Source organism: Acomys minous, assembly GCF_964271855.1.
Source record: "Acomys minous genome assembly, chromosome: 16".
Taxonomy (NCBI): Eukaryota; Metazoa; Chordata; class Mammalia; order Rodentia; family Muridae; genus Acomys; species Acomys minous.
The window spans coordinates 98,457,110-98,481,870 of record NC_140498.1 but is presented as its reverse complement, the minus strand read 5'-3'; the positions used below and the strand labels follow the sequence as shown (position 1 = coordinate 98,481,870).

The window sequence follows — 24,761 nt, the reverse complement described above, 5'->3', positions numbered from 1 at the left end:
GAAAACTCCCTTTAGCTGTACATTTGAAACTCATGGGAAAAGCAAAGAGAAAAGACTTGAGACAATGATGACAATTCATGAAAATTTTGGGAGAGCAAAGAAAAAGTCTGGATGTGGGAGCTTCCTTCCATTTTACCCTATTGCTGGCAATAATTAAAAGGCTTTAGTTTTGACCAGGTAGTGGTGGCACACGCTATTAATCCCAGCACTCGGGAGGCAGAGGCAGAAAGATCACTGTGAGTTTGAAGCCAGCCTGGTCCAGGACAGCCAAAGCTACACAGAGAAACCCTGTCTCAACACACAAACACACACACACACACACACACACACACACACACACACACACACAGAGAGAGAGAGAGAGAGAGAGAGAGAGAGAGAGAGAGACGGCTTTAGTTTTGGATCTGTCTAGGTTTCATTGCAGAGGCATGTAAACATAAAAGCCCTTAATGTGGGTGTAGGGATTTGAGATTCTCTAAAAGACACAGAAGAACATATGTTCCCTTGGGGTGGTGAGGTCAGTAAGCGATTAGGGTGTCCCCCAAAATGGATAGTGACCTAAGGGACAGGTACAGACTGATTAGTAGTTCATCTATGTTTAATTTAGAAACAAATATAGGAGGCCAAATAAAGCCCTTTCTGGCAATCAATTACGACCATAAGCACAGGCAAGGATATTTAAGAATACAACTATTCATAGCCGGGCGTGGTGGCGCACGCCTTTAATCCCAGCACTTGGGAGGCAGAGGCAGGCGGATCACTGTGAGTTCGAGGCCAGCCTCGTCTACAAAGTGAATCCAGGACAGCCAAGGCTACACAGAGAGACCCTGTCTCAAAAACCAAAAAAAAAAAAAAAAAAAAAAAAAAAAAAAAAAAAAAGAATACAACCATTCATGAGGCAACTGACAATCTGCACATCTCAATTATCTTTAACAGTCCATAATAAAATAACAACCATTAAATTGATGCTCTTTCAGCATCATGATCTCTAAATATAAGTGCTGGGAACTTTCCTGAACCTCATATTGCATATCATTACAGAACACAGCATTTTCCTGTATGACTCAGTTTCTTCTCTTCCTTTTTTTTTTTTTTTTTGATTTTCCAAGACAGGGTTTCTCTGTGTAGGCCTGGCTGTCCTGCACTCACTTTGTAGACCAAGTTGGCTTCAAACTCAGTGATCCACCTGCCTCTGCCTCCTGAGTGCTGCGATTAAAGGCGTGCACTACCACAGTCCAGCTATGACCCAGTTTCTAAAAAAGGTTATTTCTTAAAGTAGAATTTGTCAGTGACACTACATATGTAATTTATAATTAATTTACAGAAGTTTCCTTTAAGTCACTAGTAATCTGCATTGACTGTAAATGACACAAACAATACAAATGGGTCTTCCTGCCCTTTTCTGTTTTACTTTCTTGGCGTTAGGATTCCGAGTCTCGGTGTTAATGCCTGGCTACAGCTTTGGAAAGGTCTAGTAGGGTCTGTGGGGGGGATGCAAATTCCCTTCCAGTTCGCTTCATCTCTTGGGTCACCAGAGCTGATGGCTCAGGCAACTAACTGATCAGGATTGAAAGAAAAAAGAGGAAAGGGAGCCCAGGCAGGGGTCGGTGTTTCTTCTCTACAGACTGGCTGCACTGTGGCCAAGGAGGAAAAATTAAATTGACCACAATTTCACTATAGCTGAGGTTGTAAAAGTGGCTTCTAGCTAGAAACTGCAGGGGGGGTTGTAGATAGGCCTCTTTGTGGAGACCTCCAGCAAGCTAATGTAAACTTAGACCTGTTAGCCCTAGAAGGCTGATGATAAAACCCTTAGTCTGCTAACTTATTTGTGAATCTACAGGGAAATAAGAAACACAAGAGAGATAGAAAATAAACCACTCACACACACATACATTCAAGAGAAAAGGTGGATGAAGTTAGGTATCTTAACTGAAGTTAAACTTCCTAATTTCAACGCCATTTATTGTTGGTCATCATACTTCTGAGAAAAGGGAATTACCTCATAATCAAATTGTGATTAATTGCTAGGGTTAAAAGATCTTCTAACCTAGATACCCCAGACACAGGCAGTGAGCATTAAATTAGACTGAGATCTTGCATCAGAGAATGCCAAAGCAACATCTTCCAAAACTGGCTGGGTACCTAGGAATTACATGACATAAAGACAGTGGGTGGTCACAGAGCCCTGTCTCCAGCCTTTCTCACCTGCTGACCTCTACTCCTTTAATGAGCTAAACTTTTTAGTTAGCATTCCTTTCCTGGGAATGAGGGTCTTACCCTAACCCCGACCCTAACCCCCTAACCCTAAGAACCCTGACCCTGATGACCCTAACCCCTGACACTAGCTCTAACCCTAACTCTAGCCCGAAACCTAACCATAACAACCCTAATCCCCTAATCCTAACCCTGACCCTAACCCCAACCAACCCTAACCCCTGACCCAAACCCCTAAACCTAAATCTAACCTAACCCTACCATTGAACCTGGCCCTAACCCCTACCCTAACAACTCTAACCCTAACCCAACCATAACAACCCTGACCCTAACCCCCTAACTCTGACCCTGATCCTAACCCTTGATCCCTGACTCTGTAACCCTAACTCCCTAACCCTACCCCCGAAACCTTAACCCTCCAATCCTGACCCTAACCACTAACCCTCCACTGTCCCTGACCCTAACCTCACCCCCTAACCCTTACCTTAACCTTGTGACCCTGACCCTAACAAACCTGACCCTGACCCTCCTAACCCTGACACTAACCATCTAACCCTAAAACCTTAACTTTAACCCATTAACCCTAACCCTGTAACATTAACCCTCAAACCCTGACCCTAACCCTCTCTAACCCTAACCCTAAAACTCTAACCCTCTAATCCAAACCCTAATCCTAACCACCTTGACCCTGACCCCTTCCCAGACCCTCTAATCCTGACTCTAACCCTATAACCGTAACCCAGATCCCTGATCCTTAGCCATGACTTGACCACTTACCCCTAACCCTTCGCCCTAAGCTTTGACCGTAATCCTGACTCTAACCGTGACTCAGATCCTGACTCTAACCCTGATTTGACCACTGATACTGACCTCCAACCCTACCCTTTCTCCTGACCCTAACTCTGAACCTAGAACCCTAACCCCCTAGCCCCTGACTTTAACTCAAAGCCAAACCCTAACCCTGACCCTAAACCCTAACCCACTTGTAAATGGACCCCAACTCTAACCCTGACACTACCCATTAAAAGATTGATTGCGCACTAAAGCTTTCACTCTTGTATAGATACCGCGAAGTGCAAAACTTTACCTCACTGACTGCATTTATAATTTCTGTCTTTTTCTTATGATTTTGAAGACACTAATACATACATAAGTTTTACCATATTGCTTACATTCATTCAATGTTTTACTTTTATTTATTAAGAGAGCACTGTGGAAAAACAAGACAAAAAAAAAAAACCAAAACCCAAACAAACAAAAAAGAAAGCACTGTGAGGGCAAAGGCTTTACTATATTGATTACATTCATAGTTTCTCTCAGGATGTCTTTTTTTTTTTAATGTATTCAGAAATTACTCTGTTGTGAAATCACATTGATTATTCATGCAAAGGTTTTCTCCAATAAGGTTTCTTTCATGCTGTAGTGGATGTAAACATGTTTTTATGGGATATGAAACAGACTTGTGTGAAGGTGCATATTTGACTGCTGGAAACAGGGTTGTGAGAGGGCTCGTGATGTTTGTCCCCCAAAAAGGGGAACTGCCCCATTCAAGGGCTTTGTTTTTGCCAGCTGATAAACATCCTAGTACAGACTGTGAGAAGAGATAGAGATGAGCCCCAAAACAGAGTCTTGGCTTTTTTGTTTTTTCATCATTTCACATCGTTTGGCTTTTCATCACTTCGAGATGCTCCTACAAAGAAATGTTCCAGAGAACTCTTCAAGGTTCTGGGTTCCAGCTGCTGCAGTTGTGGTTGCTTTTGCAGACTGTCTTGTTTGCTGGTGTGCTGCAGTCCTGACAAAGAAGAGTGGAATCCGCCAAGGAACTGAGTCTAAAAAGGTGTACATCTCCTGTCCCCATTAGCCTGCTTTTTCTCCTACCTAGGGTAGGTGGGTTGGAAGGGAGGAGGCATAAGCATTAAAGAACCCCAAATAAAGTAGGTTTGTAAAAGATCGGAGCCTACATCCTGCCTCTGAAGATCTCTGGGACAGTCATAGAGTTTCTCTCCAGTATGAATTCTTTCATGTCTTCTAAGATTGCTGTGCCGTGCAAAGGCTTTACCACATTGATTACATTTATAGAGTTTCTCTCCAGTATGTGTTTTTTTATGTATTTGGAGAATACTCTGTTGTGAGAAGGCTTTACCACACTGATCACATTCGTAAGGTTTCTCTCCTGTATGTGTTCTTTTATGCCTTTGGAGATGGCTGTGCTGTGAAAAGGCTTTATCACATTGATTACATTGGTAAGGCTTCTCTCCAGTATGAATCCTTTTATGTATTCGAAGATGACTGTAACATGCAAAGACTTTACCACATTGATTACATTCATAGGGTTTCTCTCCGGTGTGTATCCTCTTATGTATTCGGAGACTACTGTGACATGAAAAGGCTTTACTACATTCGCTACATTCGTATGGTTTCTCTCCAGTATGAATTCTTTCATGTATTTGAAGATTACTGTGACGTGCAAAGGTTTTCCCACACTGATTACATTCATAGAGTTTCTCTCTAGTATGTATTTTTTTATGACTTCGGAGATGGCTGTGTTGTGAAAAGGCTTTATCACATTGATTACATTTCTCTTCAGTATGAATTTTTTCATGCCTTTGAAGATGACTTGGATGTGCAAAGGCTTTACCACATTGATTACATTCATAGGGTTTCTCTCCAGTATGTGTTCTTTTATGTATTCGGAGAATACTCTGTTGTGAAAAGGCTTTATCACACTGATCACACTTGTAAAGTTTCTCTACAGTATGAATTTTTTCATGTCTTTGAAGATAACTGGGACATGCAAAGCCTTTCCCACACTGATCACATTCGTAAGGTTTCTCTCCAGTATGTGTTCTTTTATGTCTCCGGAGATGACTGTGCTGTGAAAAGGCTTTATCACATTGATTACATTTGTAAGGCTTCTCTCCAGTATGAATTCTTTCATGTATTCGAAGATTAATGTGGCATGCAAAGGCTTTCCCACACTGATTACATTCACAGGGCTTCTCTCTAGTATGTGTTCTTTTATGTATTCGGAAACTACCATGTTCTAAAAAGGCTTTATCACATTGATTACATTTGTATGGCTTCTCAACAGTATGAATTCTTTCATGCATTTGAGGATGACTGGGATGTGCAAAACCTTTACTGTGTTGAGTATATTCAGAGAGTTTCTCTCCAGCATGACTTCTTTCATGCCTGTGAAGATAATTGACACATATTAAAGCTTGACCACATTCATTACACTGATGAATCTTTTTATACATATGAATTAATTTCACAATTTGGTCTAATTGTAGAGGAATCCAATCTTAAGGTTTTATCGCTTTGTTTATATTCATGGTGTTCCCCTAAATTATAGGTTGTTTTTTCATCTCTAAAAATACCTGTGAGCTTTATTACATGGCTCATATTTACATCACGCTTTTCCTATGTAAGGTTTTTCACAAATTTAAAGAGGACTAGAACCTAGACCTTTACCACAGTGACTGCATTAGTACATTTTCCTTCAGTATGAGTCACACTACATTTCAAAATGGACCAGGACAAACAAGAATTTCCACATTCCCAGTGCTCACAGAGGTTTTCTGCAGTGTGAATCTGTGGATGCATTCCCAATGGAGTCGGAAATTCAATTAATTGTAAACTTGTCTCACATCCAACAAGTATACTCTAATTGTGGACTACTACAGATCTTGTAATTGTTCTGGGAGAGAGAGGGGTATTTTGTTTCTTCCAATGTCCCTTATGCATATATGGCTTGTATCCACTGTGACATATGGCATACCTATGAAAGGAAGAATAACAAATAAAAGGTTTCCACCTTGTATTCACACAGTTTGACTTTTTGTTCCTCACAGACATGTGGTATAGGGATTAAGGATTCTCCACAACAACCTTGGAGCCAACATTTGCTATTTTATGGGTTCTTTTTTCCCACCCTAACCCTACCATTTCAACTCCCTAACACCACCTAGGAAAGAAAAAGGCAGAGAAAAGAATGGGGGCAGGACTATTGCTGGGCTGCTTCCTGCTGATTAGGGGCATCCAGTTCCTTAAGGCAAGTTTGATCTTTACCATCAGGGTGGCTAATTTCTTCCTTTTCTTTTTGCACGCCTACCTAACAAATTACAACTATCAGCAAACAACAGTAACCAGCAACAATCGACAACAACCCACTCTGAGTCTCAGTCCCCTAGCATTTATTTAAAAGCCCTCAGAAAGCTCCCTAGAATTCCAAACATCACACAATTGCAGAAACTACCCACTGCTGGCAAAAATCACACCCCTGGTAAAGCACAAGGCAAATCACGGCCAGACGCTGTGGACAATCTGAAGCAGCCCATATCCCACACCTAAGATTAAAACAAGAACATATTCGTACAATATTTCTGTCTTTTTAAATGAAGCCAAAATTCCAAAATTGCCACTATATAACCTTACCTCACTAAGCTTAGTAACATTACTACAACTATATGAGTAGTAACAGCTTTATTGTGGACTATTTGCTTATTAGACAGTTTTAGAGATATATTTATCACTTGTTCAATGTTTATACCTTTTGAATATCTGAGTGGTGTGAGACCAAACAGATCGGTAGTCCTACAATACGGCTCTGACTGGGCTATGGTTCAAATGGTGACAACTGCTAAGACACTGGCTCCATGTCTTCTTTCTTAAAGGAATGAATGCCTTGCAAGCATAAATCAGATACCTGACATTGAGGTACATGGTTTTGTGAGAATTTAATAATCATCAATACTCATACGGCTGTGCTTATTTACACTGTTGCTTTTCCTTAAAACTTCCAAGACATATAAGAATTTCTTCAGAGGCGTATTTGTGTCAGCTTGTACATGACAATTACCTTTCTTGTCTTCGAGAACTTTGGTATTGTTCTTCAGTATTGTGGTTGTCCCAATTATAGCCTAAAATATAATACCAGAAAATGTATGATATATTATTGTAAATTATGGAAATTTCAGTTACTATATTCAGTGAACCTGAGAACCATGCCTGACTTATTCACCTCGTTCTTCCTCCTTCTCAATTGAAATGACAAAAGAGCATCAATAACAAAGAAACAGTTGTCCCCATATTTTAAGAGAAAATAAGGGGAAGAAAATAAGAAAAGAAAATTCACAGTCTTACCTACGGCAGTGAGGTTCCTGTAGGTCTCCAACATTACATCTTTGTAGAGATTCTTCTGGGAAGGATCCAGCAAAGCCCACTCTTTCCGAGTAAAGTTCACATGCACATCGTCATAGGTCACTGCATCCTAAAATATACCACACATGTGTACAACAGAAAGCAGGAAACTGACAATATTGGACATGTATATTTCATTGATAATACAGTCATATAATTCTGGTACCTCCCCTACTTACTTCCTGACACAGTTCTAATTTAATCAGCAAGTCATTTTAAAAGGAAATTTCTGCACCTTTTCAATAGGATATAGCCTTGCAAGGGAAATGCCAATAAGCAGAGAGAGAGAGACAGATCAACAGTACTGAGCACAAGGCAGAGAAATTGTATAAACAATTACTAACTACAAAAAAACAACGAGCAACCTGGTGGATTGGCTCATGGCTTTAATCCCTGCACTCAGGAGACAGAGGCAAATGCATCTCATTGAGTTTGATGTCAGCCTGGTCTATGCACTGAGCTCTAGGACACCCAGAGTTACATATTAAGATCCTGTCTTGCCTTCAAGAATTCAACTAAACAAACCACAAACAGAAAGAACTCAAAGGTTTTTACTTAAGTTCCTAGAAAGAATTATACATTCACTCCAGTTTGCTATTCATCTTCCAGAAATCTGAGGTGTCCCAGTTTAAACTGTAATATTAATAAGAGCTTACTAAAAGGGAATGCATGTTTAAACAGTTACAAATGGACAAAGGAAAACATTAGCAATGTAAATGTTGATCACAAATAAACAGCACAGGGAAGTGAAGAGCTCTTGCTGGTCCTGGAAATAAGTGGGCTCCATTGTCAGTACTTACAGGGGGGATCACAAGTACCCACTACCCAATGTTCAGGGTATCTGAGGCCATATTCTGACCACTGTGAGGACCAGGCATGCAGGAGGTGCATACTCATGCACAGGCAGAATACTCATATCCATTCCAACATAAATTCAAAACAAGCACAACTATATAAGTCATAAGCACTTTTGAGAGCAAGCCTGTCTCCATTTTTATGTGAACATGTGTACATGAGAGAATGTCTTCCATGTGTGTACGGGGGACACACCAGAGAAGAGGGTGCCAGATCCCCTGGGTCTGGAGTAGCAGGTGGTAATGAGCCTCCCAACATGGGTTTTAGTATCTGAACTTAGATCAACCCCAAGAATACTTCCTGACTGACCTATTCGGGCTTCATAGTACTTTTTATTCAATAAGGGAAAAGTCTTTTACAAATTAATGAAAAAATTCTTAAATAAAGAAGCAAATGAATTATTCCTGGGAACCTGATGCATCAGTATTAAGATGTTAAGTATGGGACCAAGAAGGGTGCCAATGGACCATCCCCATTCTGTTACCTGAGACCCAACACTCAGGGTGGCTCCTAGCGCTGCATCTTCCTCTTCACCTCCTGTAGATGCCATAGACCACCCATCGCCACATGCTCTTCCCTCCCTGCCTCATTCTGTCTGAGCCCCCAGCTATGGACAGACACCCTCTGCCTGCCAGAAGACTAGGTGGTCAGTCCAAAGACCTACCCCAATATCTGCTACCCCAGATGCACTGGAACAGAATACCAGGGACAGATTCCTTTCCCACTGTCCAGACCTCCTGTACATCCCATGGATGATCCCCACCTGACCGTCCTTTCCCACCTCATCTCTGTGTGTCAGACCCTATTCAGGCACACACTCCCTGCTCCACCACATGCCACACCTGCCCACAGATCTACCATCCTATCTGTACCACAGACCCAATTTTCACAATTGCCCCTAGCACTAGAATAGAACACTGCCTACACTTATGTGGATCCCTAAGATCGTCTCTCCCTGGCAACCTCTTCCTCCAGCCTCCAATACCAGTAAGCATTCCTCGGTGAACACATCAGCAACACAGGCAACACAGGCAACACAGGCAAAATGGCTATACCGAGACAGCACGCTCTCTAAAAATCCAGAGAGAAAACAGAAACCCAGGGGAAAAAAAAAAGAAAGAAAGAAAGAAAGAAAAGAAAAAAACCTATTACCCACCCAAGTCAAACCTAGACCAATAATGACCCCAAACCCAGAGTTATAAACACCAGCACAAGAATATAATAACAGCCAGGGAAATATGTCGGCAACAGAGCCAAGCTATCCTACCACAACAGGTCATGAATATTCCAACATAGCTGAAGCATAAGGAAAAGAGGTGGCTCAGAGGTTAAGGGCACTGACTGCTCCTCCAAAGGTCATGAGTTCAATTCCCAGCAACCACATGGTGGCTCACAACCATCTATAATGAGATCTGATGCCCTCTTCTAGCCTGCAGGTATACAGGCAGCCAGAGCACTGTATACATAATAAATAAACAAATAGAAAGAAAAAGACCCTAGGGTCTGGAGAGATGGCTCAGAAGTTAAGAGCACTGGCTGCTCTTCCAAAGGTCCTGAGTTCAATTCCCAGCAACCACATGGTGGCTCACAACCATCTGCACTATCTGGTATATACATAATAAATACATAAAAATTTAAAAAAAAGAAAAATACCCTAAAGCCAACAATATGAAGAAGATAGAGGTCCTTAAAGAGGAAATGACTAAATCCCTTAAATAAATCAAGAAAGACAATCTGAGGAAATCAATAAATCCCTCAAAGAAAGATAGGAAAACAATTGGAATAGGAAATAATAGGAATAAAGGAAGGAGAAGAGCCAGGCAGTGGTGGCGCACGCCTTTAATCCTAGCATTCGAGAGGCAGAGGCAGGTGGATCACTGTGAGTTCGAGGCCAGCCTGGTCTACAAAGTGAGTCCAGGACAGCCAGGGCTACACAGAGAAACCCTGTCTTGAAAACCCATAAAAAAAAAGGGCTAGAGAGATGGCTCAGAGGTGAAGAGCATGGCCTATACTTCTAAAGGTCCTGAGTTCAATTCCCAGCAACCACATAGTGGCTTACAACCATTCACAATGAAATCTGGTGTAAACATAATAAATAAATCTTAAAAAAAAAAAAAAAACAGAAAGAAAGAAAGAAAGAAAGAAAGACTATTTAAAAAAAAAACAGGTACAGAAAATATTTTCAAAAAAATCATAGAAGAAAAATTTCCTAACCTAAAGAAGGAGATGCCTATCAAGGTACAAGAAACATACAAAATAGAAAATAGATTGGACCAGAAAAGAAAGTCCCCTCACCACATAATAATCAAAAGACTAAATATGCAGAACAATGAAAGAGTATTAAAAGGCACAAAGAAAAAAGATCAAGTAAGATATAAAAGCAGATCTATTAGAATTACACCATATGTCTCAGTGGAGACTGTAAAACCCACAAGGGCTTAGACATGTGCTGCAGACTCTAAGAAACCAGAGATGCTGCCCAGATTGCTATACTCAGAAAACTTTGAGTAATCATAAATGAAGGAAATAAATCATTCCATGATAAAGTCAAATTTAAACAATATCTATCTACATATAGAGACATGATGAAGGTGCTAGAAGGAAAACTCCAACCCAAAGAGGCTAACTACCTACATGAAAACACAGAAAATAAATAATTTCACACTACAAGCAAAATAAAAAGAAGAGAAACACACACACACTACTACCAACAAAATAACAGGAATTAACAATCATTGTTTATTGCTATTTCTCATTATCAATGGCATGAATCCCCCAATAAAAAGACACAAATTAACAGAATTAAAAACAAAACAAAACCAAAACTGGATCCATCCTTCTATTGCTTACAAGAAATATAGTTTAACATCAAGGATAGAAACTGCCTCAAGGTAAAGAGTTGTAAAAAGATATTCCAAGCAAATGGACCTAAGATGCAAGCTGCTGTTTGTGGGAAGGATTGTAAGCTTGGTCCCAGGTAAAAACAATCTTGGCAGGCTTTACCCCTTGGAAATGCCACGGTTGGACGGAATGGAGCCATATTGGGTCTGAAATTCAAGAAGTGGACAGGGGACTCCAGTCGGGCTATTGTGTTTCTAATCAAACACCAAAAGGGGCAGGGATCCTGACCCAGACCAGCCATTGCACGCCGGAAAAAGACGCAGGTGGAGGAAGAGGATTTCACGTAGATTTGGGGAGAGACCAATTTACAAGCCAGACCAGCGTATAGGCTAGAGACACCTGGGGATCCATCCCGTGGAACAGATACCAAAAGGTTTATTCTTGTTTCCCTTTAACCCTTATTCCTTCTTGTATAAGATTGTTAAATTGTATAATAAAGTCTAATTGTTAAAAAAAAAAAACAGAGCCAACAGCTGTTGCTACTTTAATATCCAAGAAAATAGACTTCAAACAAAAATGACTCAAAAAGGGATGGGGAGGACACTACATAATCATCATCAAAAAATAAAAAATCCACAAAGAGAACCTTTCAATACTTACATCTAGGCCCCAAACGTAAGGGCACTGGCAGTTGTAAAAGATGCACTTCTACAGCGTAAGTCACTGACCCTCATGCACCGATAGTGGGAGACTTCAATATCTCACTCTCACCAATGGGCAGGTCCTCCAAACAAAAACTAAACAGAGAAATGCTAGAGCTATCTGAACACATTTATAAAGCATTCCTTCCCTAAAGAGTATACCTTCTTCTAGCACCTCATGGATCTTAATCCAAAACTGGTCAAATACTGAATGCAAAGCAAGTCTCAATAGATATAAAAAATTTAAAATAATCCCCTGCATCCTATCAGACCACCATGGATTCAAAATGCTCATCATCAACAATAGAAACAACAGAAACAGAAAGCTTACAAATTCTTCAAAACTGAACAACTCTCTACTGAAAAACAAAACAAAACAAAACAACAACAAAAAACAGGCCAAGACATAAAGAAAGAAGGAAATGAGAGGCTTCCTAAAAGTCAATGAAAATGAATACACAGCATACCCAAACCTATGGGACAATAACAAACAACAAAAGTAGTGCTAAAGAGGACTGCTGATAGCACTAAGTGTCAACATTAAAAGAAAAAACATCTTTTAATGGAGAGATCTCACAGCAGCAAATTAACAACACACCTGAAAGCTCTTGGACAAAAAGAAGTAAGCACATCCAAAGAGAGGAGACAGCAACAAACTATTCAATGGAGGGTTAAAATAAATAACATTTAAAAGAGAGAACAATGTGCTGGGTATGGTGGCCCAGGCATGTAATCCTAGGGAGAGGAGCTCGAGGCCAGCCTGGTCCATAAAGTGATTCCAGGACAGCTAAGGCTACTCAGAGAAACTCTGTCCCAAAAAACCAAAAGAGAAAACAAAAACCTAATATGAACAATCAATGAAACACAGAGATGGCTCATTCAGAAAAATCAACAAAATAGACTCAGTGTCATAACAGGAGACAACGGGGAAAATCCCGAGAATCGTTAGGGCATGTTTTAAAACCATGTACCCCAGCAAACTGGAAAATCAACAACAACAACAATACACTTTTCTCAATAGGTACCACTTACCAATGTTAATTTAAAATAATATAGACAATTTTTAAAAACCTAAAACCTCTAGTGAAGTAGACATCATTAAAAGACTCTAAACAAAAAAAAAAAAAAAAAAAAAAAGGAGCCTGGGGCTGGTAGTTTTAATGCAGAATTCTACCAGATTTTTAAAGACTTAATGCCAATATTGCTCAAAATATTCCACAAAATAGAAACAGATGGAACATTAATTACCCAATTCATTTTATGAAGACACAGTGACCTTGACACCCAAAGCACATAAAGACTGAACAAAGAAAAAAGACAATTTCCTTTATGAACATAGATATATAAAATACTTGCAAATTGACTCCAAGAACATCTCAAAAAGATCACCCACAATAATCAAATATGCTTCATCCCAGAGATGCACAGATGGTTCAACATCTGAATACCAGTAAATGTGATCCATCACATAAATAAACTGACAGAAATAAACCAAAGCATCATCTCTTTAGATACCAAACAAGCCTTCAACAAAATTCAACAGCACTTCATGGTAAAAGTCTTGGAGAGATTAGGGATACAAGGGACACACCTAAACACAGCAAAGGAAATTTACAGCAATTCTATAGGCAACATCAAATTAAATGCAGAAAAACTCCAAGCCATTCCACTAAAATCAGGAACCAGACAAGGCCATCTATGCTCTTAAGACAGCACTTGGGGTTCTAGCGAGAACAATAAGACAACTGAAGGAGATAAAGGGGTTATAACGTGGAAAGGAGGAAGCATCCTAATTGGCAGATAACTTTCCACTACCAGACTCCTACTGCTGAGAAACACTTTCAGGAAAGTGCTGGGGCACAAGATTAACTCAAACGAAATCAGCAGCCCTCTTCACTTCCTGTATAAAATAACAAACGGACTGAGAAATAAATCAGGGATACAACAGCCTTCACAATACCCTCAAATAATGTAAAATATGTTGGAGTAACTCTTAAAAATTAAGTGGAAGACTTGTATGATAAATTTTTCAAGTCACTGAAGAAAGAAATTGAAGAATATATCAGAAGATGAAAAGAACTGTCATGCTCATGGACCGGTAGGATTAACACAGTTTAAATGGCCATCCTAACCAAGTACAGTCTACAAATTCAACAAAATACCCATCAAAAGTCCAAAAGAATAGTTTACAGACCCTGAAAGGAAAATTCCCAGCTTCACATGGAATAACAAAAACCCAGGATATCTAAAACGTATCCTGAATAAAAAAAACTGCATGGTATTGGTATAAAAACAGATGCATTGATTCATGGAGTCAAACTGAAGACCCAGACATAAATCCAACCACGTATGGACATATGATTTTGGGTAAGGAATCCAGAAATGGACAAAAGACAAAACCTTCAATAAATGGTGCTGGTTAAACTGTATCTCAGCATGGAGAAGAGTGCAAACAGGTCCACATTCATCAGCCTGCACAAAACTTAGGTCCAAGTGGATCAAAGACCTCAAAATAAAACCAGACACACTGGAACTGACAGAAAAGAAAGCACTGGTACAGGAGACAATATTCTGAACAAACCACCAATAGTGCAGACATTAAGACCAACCATTAATAAATGGGACCTCATGAAACTGAAAAGCTTCTGTAAGGCAGAAGACCCAGTCAATCTGACAAAGAGACAGCCTAAGGAACGGGAAAAGATTTTTACCAACTCCATAACCAATAGAAGCCTAAATGCACATTCAATACTCCCCTAACTGGAAATTCAACATTCATAGGCTCAAGCTAACCTCCTCAAACTGTACACACAGCAATCTGGTTTGTTTTTGTTCACATGCATAAAATAATACACACTGGGAAATTATAGACTCACTCACCCTGTCTCAGTCGGGTTCCTCTTCATAATGGTGACCCCTGTAGCTGAATGCCTTGAACTTTAATCTATGACCTAGCTATTGCCCACCCTGTCTCACCACACACTGTACACAGTAATCTGTTCCTTCTATTCAGATCTGAGGGCAGAAGTCATGATGTACATGCAGACCCTGTCCCTGTTACTGCAATGGACACTTCCCTACATGACTCAAATGAGTAATTCTAAAACCCCGTTGTGGTGCAGCCTTTTAAGAATTTAGTTATTAGTTTAATCAAAAGGAGAGCAAGGTCATTGCCCTAGAGATCAATGGACGGGGCCCATGAGTCAAAATGGCTTGTCTCAGAAACATTTTTTCTAAAATGCTGGAGGTGTAAGTCTTCTAGAATTAATATGCCTTTCAAGGGAGAAATTACTCCAAACACATTTAAAAGATTAATTAGGAAAAATCTCTGTAACAATAGCATGCACCCAGCTCTGGTTAATGTTAAAAGAGGAGCCAGCCCAGGACAGATTTTGCATTCCACATATGCTGTCACCCTGAAGTATCTTTCAGGTTCAGGCCCCAGGTTATATGTTGAACAATTTAAGTAGGGACTGGAGACAGCAAGTCTAGCCACTCAGATAGATTGGAGATTTTACACAGCAAAGATATTCTCAGAATTATTTCCTAAGAACACCGGTGCCCTAAAACAGCAGTTCATTCCTCAGTGACAGGGTCCTAAGGGTCTCAGAGGCTGCAAAAGACAAGAAAACTACAAGGTAGAAAGGGTAAAAGCTGGTGTGGGGAGGCCTTGCAAACGGTCTTATGTTAAGTAGCCTCTTAAGAAGAAGAGCATCTTCTATCTACTTCCAGGCGGGAAATGGAAGGAAATGGGAGATATACACGAGGTCAGCATAGTTGGATATCTACCAAGTCAATCATACAATGGGATAAACTCAGGAGGGGTCTAAAACACCAATGCTGCACAGGGGGAACACAGGGTATCTCAGGAACGTTCCTGACCACGCCCACAGTGGCCATGGCACTGATAACCACACCCCCATGTGGTGGGAAGACTGGGGTTCTCAGAATCTGAAGGAAGACCTCCTCAAAGGCACCAGTCTCAGACCATTACAACTTTCCTGAGCACATTTCTGGCTTTAGAGTAGGACCCCTGCTGTTTTCCCCCTCTGTGCCCCACGGCCTTAGGGAAAGCTCCTAAACCCAGGCACTGTTACTGGCTCTGCCACGCCGGTTCCTGGGTTTCAGAAAGAGCCTTGTCATTCTCCATAAAGGAGGACCTCAGGGAAAAGCCTTGCTTGAACAGGCCAGCCATCCACACAATCATATTTTTCCTTCTCAAACGCTGTCACCAGATGTCTTGCCACATGGGTGGCAGAACTATGCATTTCTCAAGAAAGCCGGACCTTTATGGCACACCAGGCTTTGGTGTTCGTTGTGACACAGTAATGTCCCATTGAGCAGCTTGTTAGAGGCCTGACCTTTGATTTGGGTTGGGCCTAGTGGCTGGCTGCAAATCAGGGATGTCTTCTTTGTTATGGTTTGGTGCCATGTTTCTGGACAATCCTGGTCCACAAACACGTGTGTCCTAACACCCTAATCTCTAACAGGCCTGGTTAGCACACGACTTCTCTGTGGGGTGTTTTAGAGGCAGTCTTCCCTCAGCTAAATCCTGCTTGGTGTGATTTACAATCTCGTAAGCACTGGTAAATCCTTTACCTGATCCATTCCACCCCAACACCACAGCTTAATACTAAAGGGCTCCCCAACACATGAGATACTGTCTACAGCCTCCATGAGAGTAACTCCAAATGCATCTTACAGCTAAACGTTAAATGCCAAGGGCAGAACTTCTAGAAGATAGACTCTAGGACTATACGAGGTTGGCACCCTGCAAAGGATGTGTCTGCACACAAGCCTCTGCTCCAAATGCTCTGCGGAGATGCAGCCCCCACAGTGAAGTTATTCAGATGCCACCGGGGTCCACAGAGTGTTTAGGTCCACGACGGACCTCACGGGAGGACACCGGTTCCCACCCAGCCACCGGTAGGACCCCAGCTCTGGCTGCTCGCCCAGCCGCTCCTCCCCGTTGTTGGCAGCGGCCACATGCTCACCATGTCGCGACTTAGGAGCTCGCCTGAGCTCCTCTCACAGCACCCAGCAGCAGCGCCAACAGCTCAAGCCTACTCAGCCACGGAGCAGAAACCGCAGCATGGCTCCCGGAAGAACCCGCCTCCTGTCCTGACTGAGGCTTCACCCGGAGGCCGTGATTGGCCAGTGAGTCCCGAGTGACATTAGCACCGCCTTAAGGAGAGAGTGTGCTGAAGGGACGCAGCGTCGGGGATCCTGGCTCAGGCTTCCGTTCCAGAGCCCGACCTTTGCCAGGCGGAGATGGGCATCTCAGTGGCGCTTGTGCCTCCTCCAGTAGCTCACCCTTCGGTCAGCACTCGGCAGGCGCTTCCTCTTCTTCCTCCTGGGACCTCGGTGGATAGATTGCACAGTCCATTGTTCAACTTGCAGCAGAGCGAACGATCTGATCCATCGGTGGAAGGGTTCCAAGGATATAATTAAAGGCAGATTTTAGGAAACAAAATAAAAGTCATCTTCTGTGACTTTTTGCTCAGTCGGGTCAGGCAAACTGCAGCTACGTGGCAGCCGAACCAAAACAAGCCCGAGACCAGCCTTTTCCCTCGGGCTCCCGGGCGTCCGTGCAGGCTGAGCCGGGGATGGCGGGGCGCAGTGGCCGGGCGGGCGCCTGAGGAGAGCCGGGAGCCCGGTGAGCGGACCAGGAAGATGCCCGACCCCAAGAACAGCAAGGGCGGCCGCAGAAGCGAGCGCGCCAGCCGCAGCGGAGCCGCCTCGGCAGCGGCCGGAGGACCCTGGCGGCGGCGGGCTGCGGGGCAGCGGGGTACGGGCGCCGCCAGCGCCTCCATCGCTGCAGGGGCTGTAGCTGCGGGAGGCGGCAAGAACGAAGCTCCTTGTGCCGCCACCGCTGATCTGTAGCTTTGGGGGGAGGGGGGGCAGTGGACACTGGAGAAGGATGACGACGAGAAGGTGAGGTGCGATCACGAGCTCTGTCCCGGAGGCACCTGGATGCATCTGCAATGTTTCTAAGAACGAGAGAGCAGCACCCTGGTTCAGCTCAACTTTTATATATGAGAATAAGATAATGATAGACTGAAGGTACCAGATATTGTGTTATACGGAGTTTATTAGATAAGCATGGGAGAGAAGGAAAGGGGGGAGGGGTACCCCAGAGAAAGACAGAGACAGGAAGAGAGGCAAGAGAGAGGAAGAGAGAGAAAGAAGTAGAGGAAGAGTGGAGAGGAGGAGAAAGAGTAGAAAGACAGGGACCACTTTTATATGGCCCTGAGCAGGGCCGGTAAGCAATGACGTCATAGGTAAGGGAGTAAAGCAGAATCCTAACATCAACTGCGTTGGCCACGCCCGCCGCTGGAATGAGTAGTAGTGTCCCCAGAACATGTCCAAGGACTATGGCCGGGCCTTGCGCTTCTGTTCCACAGGTAAAGCACATGCAAGATGAAAAATTAAGTCTGGCTCTGAGAAGAACACAGCGAGGCCTCCAGGGGAAGCTAGGGAGGATAACGAAAAAAATGCAGGCCCCTGAACAAGCCCCAGAAAGGCCTGAACCATGACCTTCCAGGCGGCATCGCATGGACAGGCAGACCTCCTAGGAAAAGGCCTTTTGGGGCCACTCCCCTTGTGTCTCCCCTGGCCAGTCCCCACCACTGGCCACACTGTCCTCTCCCCAGCCCACTTTACTGGTCCCCGTTCCTCCAGATACCTTGGGGATTTCTTAAAGAACGTCATCCAGGACTGGAGAGGTGGCTCCGTCGTTAAGAGCACTGTGTGCTCTCCCAGAGGTTCTAAGTTCAATTCCCAGCAACCACATGGTGGCTCACAGCCATCTATAATGAGATCTGGTGCCCTCTTCTGGCCTGCAGGCCTACTGCAGGCAAAGCATTGTATATGCATAATAAATAAATATTTTTTTAAAAAAGTCATCCATCTTGAGCCTCACAGAAAGGCCATTTGGGGGCCACATGTTCAGAAATGCCCACTTAGATTACAGTTCGGCTTGTCTGTCTGCACACAGGGCAGGGCACTCTGACACCCCTGTACCTCTCTGAACTCACTCACATCCTCAGACATAAGCTGAACGGTTTCCTTGTGGGGATGGAAGATGACCCTAACCCAAGTGGGTCAAGGGGAGGGCCCATGGAAGTTCATTCTTGCAGCCCTTGGTGCCAGCCACAGAAACATGAACTCTGCTTTGTGCCACGAGGCGCTCCCTGTGTTTGAACAGTTCCCACAAAAACAAACCCTGCAGCTCCTTTTCACCTGGTGTGTGTGAGACTTCAGACAATCTTGAGGAAAAAAGCAGAAAACAAATGAAAAACTATATGAAGCACTCTTGTTAGCCAGCACATCTTCCTCACTGGGGTGAAAAAAAAAACCCCACACAGCTGTATTATTAAAGATTCTTTAGATGAACAGAACTGATAGAAGGAATCTCTATACATGTAGAAACTGGATATATAAGAAGGGTTCACAGTCTATGGTCCAATTAGTCCAACAATGGCCGTTAACCCATGGAAAGTTGGAGAATCCAGTAGCATTCTGGTCCATGTCTCAGTTGGTATTCACTATACACCAGAATTTAAAAAACGAAAGAAAGAAAGAGGCTCTAATACCAGTTTTGAAGAAGAAGAAGAAGAAGAAGAAGAAGAAGAAGAAGAAGAAGAAGAAAGAAAGAAAGAAGATATTGTTAACCAGATTAGAGTAAGCAGAAAAAGAGAAAGAGCTACCCTGTGGAAAATCATTCATATATGCAAGCTGCCACCAGAAGCTGTGGGCTAGAGCTGTAGTTAAGAAAATTCCCTCATACTTCCCAAGTGTTTGAGTTTTAGTTAATTGAACTACTGTAACTACAGTAATTTGGTTTCACAATAAGTTCAGTTCTTTATCCAGATTCTTGATCACCTGGTCTGTGGATCTGAGAAATGGCCACACCAGGCAAATATTGAGTAGCTGTTCTAGTATCTGATAAAATTAACTTTCAGGGCTGGAGAGATGGCTCAGCGGTTAAGAGCACTGACTGCTCTTCCAGAGGTCCTGAGTTCAATTCCCAGCAACCACATGGTGGCTCACAACCATCTATAATGTGATCTGATGCCCTCTTCTGGCCTGCAGGGGTACAAGTAGGCAGAGCACTGTATACATAATAAATAAATAAATAAATAAATAAATCTTTTTAAAAAATAGACTTTCAACCAAAACTTATCAAAAGCGATGGGGATGGTCACTACATCCTCATCAAAAGTGGGAAACTTCAACACTCCTCTCTCCCCCAACAGGCAGATCATCAAGATAGAAACTAAATGGAGAAACAAAGAAACTAATAAACATTATGAAACAAATGGACCTGATATCTACAGAACATTTCACCCAAACACAAAAGAATACACATTCTTTTTTTTCAGCACGTCACAGAACCTTCTCCAAAATTGACCACATACCTGGCCACAAAGAAAACCTCAACAGATACAAGAAAATAGAAGTAATCCCTTACATATTATTACACCACCATGGATTAAAGATGGAACTCAACAACAAAAGAAACAACCAAAAGCCTACAAACTCATGAAAACTGAACAACTCCCTACTCAATGACATCTGGGTAAGGGATGAAATAAAAAGAGAAATTAAAAACTTCCTAGAATTCAATGAAAGTGAAAGCACAACATACCCAAACCTATGGGACACAATGAAAGCAGTGCTAAGAGGAAAGTTTATAGCATTGTCTTTATTAAAAAAAATTAATTGGAGAGATCCCATACTAGCAACTTAATAGCACACCTGAAAGTTCTAGATGAAAAGGGAGCAGACACACCCAAGAGGAGTAGATGGCTGGAAATCATCCAACTCAGGGCTGAAATCAATAAATTGGAAACAACAACAATAACAACAAAAAAAAAATTCAAAGAATCAATGAAAACAAGAGCTGGTTCTTTGATAAAATCAACAAGACTGACAAACCTTTAGCCAAACTAACTACGAAGCAGAAGGAGAATATTCAAATCAACAAAAGCAGAAATGAAAAGTGAGACATAACAACAGATACTGAGGAAATTCAAAGAATCATCCGGTCTTACTTCAAAAGCCTATATGGCACAAAATTCGAAAACCTAAATGAAATGAACAATTTTCTTGATAGCTAACAACTACCAAAATTGAATCAAGATCAGATAAACAAATTGAATAGTCCTATCATACCAAGGGAAATAGAGGCAGTCATCAAAAGTCTCCCAACAACAACAACAAAAAACCCAGGACCAGATGGATTTAATGCAGAATTCTATCAGACCTTCAGAGAAGAGCTAATACCATTCTCTTCAAACTATTCTGTAAAATAGAAACAGAAAGAACATTACCAAACTCATTCTATGAGGCCACAGTCACCTTGATACCAAAGTCACAGACTCAACAAAGAAAGAGACTTTCTATCTCTATTATGAACATTGATGCAAAAACACTCCATAAAATACTTGCAAACCAAATTTAAGAACACATCAAGCCGGGCAGTGGTCGCACACGCCTTTAATCCCAGCACTTGGGAGGCAGAGGCAGGCAGATCGCTGTGAGTTTGAGGCCAGCCTGGTCTACACAGCGACTCCAGGGTAGTCAAGCCTACACAGAGAGACCTTGTCTCAAAAAAACAAAACAAACAAAAAACCACATCAAAACTATCATTCACTATCACCAAGCAGGCTTCTCCCCAGGCAAGGGTGGGTCAATACACTTCCATATATCAATGTAATTCATCATATCACCAAACTGAAAGAAAAACAGCCACATGATTTTCTCCTTAGATGTCAAAATGCATTTGACAAAAATCCAACATCCATTCATGTTAAAAGTTCATGAGAGAACGGGGATATAAGGCACATGCCTAAACATAATGAAAGCAATATACGTCAAGCCTATAACCAACACCCAGTTAAATGGAGAGAAACTTAAATCAATTCCACTGAAATCAGAGACAAGGCTGTCCACTCTCTCCATGTATCTTACAAATATAGTACTCAGCTAGATAAATAAGACAACTAAAGGAGAGCAAAGGATACAAATCAGAAAAGACGAAGTCAAACCATCCCTGTTCATTGATGATATCATAGTATACATAGGTGACTCCAAAATTCTATCAAGGAACTCCTAAACTGACAAACACCTTCAGCAAAATGGTTAGATACAAAATCAACTAAAAAAAAAAATTCAGTAGCCCTCCTGTATACAAGTACCAAACAGGCTGAGAAAGAAGTTAGGGAAACTACACCTTTCACAATAGCCACAAACAATATAAAGTATCTTGGTGTAACTCTAGTCAAGAAAGTGAAAGTTTTTTATGAAAAAAGTACAAATCTCTAAATAAAGAACCTGAAGAAGATTTCCGAAGATGGAAAGATCTCCTATGCTCGTGGATCAGGAGAATCAACATAGTAAAAATAGCCATCTTACTAAAAGCAATCTATAGATTCAATGCAATTTCCATCAAAATACCCACACAATTCTTTACCAACCTTGAAAGACCAATTCTCAACTTCATATGAAAAAACAAAAAACCCAGAATAGCTAAAAAACAATCCTGTATAATAAATGATCTTCTGGAGGAATCTCCATCCCAGATCTCAAGCTGTACTATAGAGCAGCAATAGTAAAAACAGCATGGTACTGGCAGAGAAATGGGCTGGCTGATCAATGGAATCGAATCGAAGACCTAAAAATAAACCCATATACCTATGGATACTTGATTTTTGACAAAGAAGCCAAATCCATACAATGAAAAAAAGATAGCATCTTCAACAAATGGTGCTGGTCTAACTGTATGTCTACATGTAGAAAAATGAAGGTAGATCCATATCCATCACCCTGCACAAAACTAAAGTCCAAGTGGATTAAAGACCTCAACATAAAACCAGATACCCTAAATATGTTAGAAAAAAAAGTGGGGAAGAGCCTTGAGCTCATTGGCATGGGAGACAACTTCCTGAACAGAACACCAACAGCGCAGGCCCTAAGATCAACCATTAATAAATGGGACCTTATGAAACTGAAAAGCTTCTGTAAGGCTAAGGACACTGTCAACAGAGCAAAATGGCAGCCGACACACTGGGAAAAGATCTTCACCAATCCTAGATCTAACAAAGGGCTAATATGCAAAATATATAATGAGCTCAAGAAATTAAACACCACCAAAGCAAATAATCCAACTAAAACGGGGTATAGAACTAAACCGAGAATCCTCAACAGAGGAATATCAAGTGGTCAAGAAACACTTAAAGAAATGCTCAACATCCCTAATTATCAGGGAAATGCAAATCAAAACAGTTCTGAGATTCCATCTTCCATCTCTCAGGATGGCTAAGATAAAAAACTCAGGTGACAGCACATGCTGGCAAGGATGTGGAGAAAGGGGAACACTCCTCCATTGCTAGTGGGAGTGCAAACTTGTACAACCACTTTGGAAATCAATCTGGAGCTTTCTCAGAAAATTGGGAATAACTCTACCTCAGGACCCAGCCATACCACTCCTGGAAATATACCCAAAAGATGCTCCACCGTGCAGCAAGGACATTTACTCAACTATGTTCATAGCAGCTTTATTCGTAGTAGCCAGAATCTGGAAACAACCTAGATGTCCCTCAATTGAATAATGGCTAAAGAAACTGTGGTATGTTTACACAATGGAATACTATTCAGCTATTAAAAACAAGGAAATCTTGAAATTTGACGGCAAATGGGTGGAACTGGAAAAGATCATCCTGAATGAAGCAACCCAGACTCAGAAAGAAATGCACAGTATATACCCACTCATAATACAGGATAACTGCACTACAACAGAGACTGAAACATCAAACAAGGACCATGCAGCCTGTGCACCTAGACCTGCTGCGCAGATGTAGCAGCACAGTCTCCTTGTGGATCCCAAACGTAGAGAGTAGGGATCCTTTGGACATGCACTCTGGCCATCAAACTTAGATCACTTCCCCCTGGCAGGATGGTCTTGCCAGGCTACAGAGGAAGATGTTACAGGTTAGGGTTAGGTTATCAAGTTGTGAGACTTGATAGGCTGAGGTCAGATGTTAGGGGAGGGGGGCTCCCCTTTCTGAGGACTAAGGGAGGAAGGGACAGAAGATGGGGGGATCAGGAAAGAATGAGAGAGGGGATATAATCGGGATGTGAACAATTTAAACTGCAGAGCAAGCAGGTAACATGTTACTAATCCCACTATATGGGAATAGCTCTGATTCCTTTTAGAATCAATGCAGAAACCTTTCGACATAGGTCTTTAATTTTTTTTTTTACTCTTTTTTTGTGCTAAAAATATCCATTCTAAGATATAAACTTCTCTCTGTATAATAATTTCTGTGGGGGAACGAGTAGGAGGCAAAATAACTAAAATATAGTCCAGCTTTAAATCTAAATGATTCACATGTGCATATTGTAATTTTATTCTGCCAGAGCCAATTCCCTCTCAGCCTTAGATGATAATTTTCTTGGACTACTTAGGTCCTTATCACTTGTAAGGTTTTAAATGAATTTACTTAGTTCTTGAGTAGTTGATCCAATCATGGGCTTTAGCCAATTAATATCTTCCAACAATTTTTGAAAATCATTAAGAGTTCTTAATTGATCTCTCCTGATTTGTACCTTCTGTGGTTGAATTTTTTTTGCAGACATTTCTTATATCCTAGATAATTAATAAAATCTCTTCTTTGTATTAATTCAGGAGCTATTTATAATCTCCAGCAAGGAAAAATCTCCTTTACTTCGTCAAATTTATTTTTTAAGGTACCTCCATTTGAATCAGTCAGCCAAATATAATCCATGTAATGGTACATTATGTATTAAGGAAATCTTTTATGAATTATTTCTAATATCTGTTATAAAGATGTTGACATAAGGTTTGACTACACAGCATTCATGGTAGAAGAACTTTCCAATGATACCTTTTTATTGGACAACTATTTTTACGAGTAGGCACTG

The 24,761-nt window shown here is 41.5% G+C and overlaps 1 protein-coding gene across 3 annotated transcripts; it reads right to left on the bottom strand.

The window, feature by feature from the left end:
• Positions 1 to 3,391: 3,391 nt before the first annotated feature.
• On the bottom strand, positions 3,392 to 17,632 carry LOC311585660 (zinc finger protein 120-like; the record flags this gene model as incomplete). 3 transcript variants are annotated; one of them, XM_084761115.1, is made up of 4 exons in its annotated part: positions 16,808 to 17,627; positions 7,360 to 7,486; positions 7,076 to 7,136; positions 3,392 to 5,406 (listed from the first exon to the last, which is right to left on the bottom strand). In XM_084761115.1, the coding sequence occupies exons 1-4, from the start codon at positions 16,808 to 16,810 to the stop codon at positions 4,089 to 4,091; spliced, it is 1,509 nt and encodes a 502-aa protein (XP_084617241.1). In that variant the 5' UTR covers positions 16,811 to 17,627. The 3 variants fall into 3 exon arrangements, with proteins under 3 accessions (XP_084617241.1, XP_084617242.1, XP_084617243.1); XM_084761116.1 differs by lacking the exon at positions 16,808 to 17,627 and adding an exon at positions 14,694 to 16,777; XM_084761117.1 differs by lacking the exon at positions 3,392 to 5,406 and having other exon boundaries at positions 7,072 to 7,136; positions 16,808 to 17,632.
• Positions 17,633 to 24,761: the final 7,129 nt, after the last annotated feature.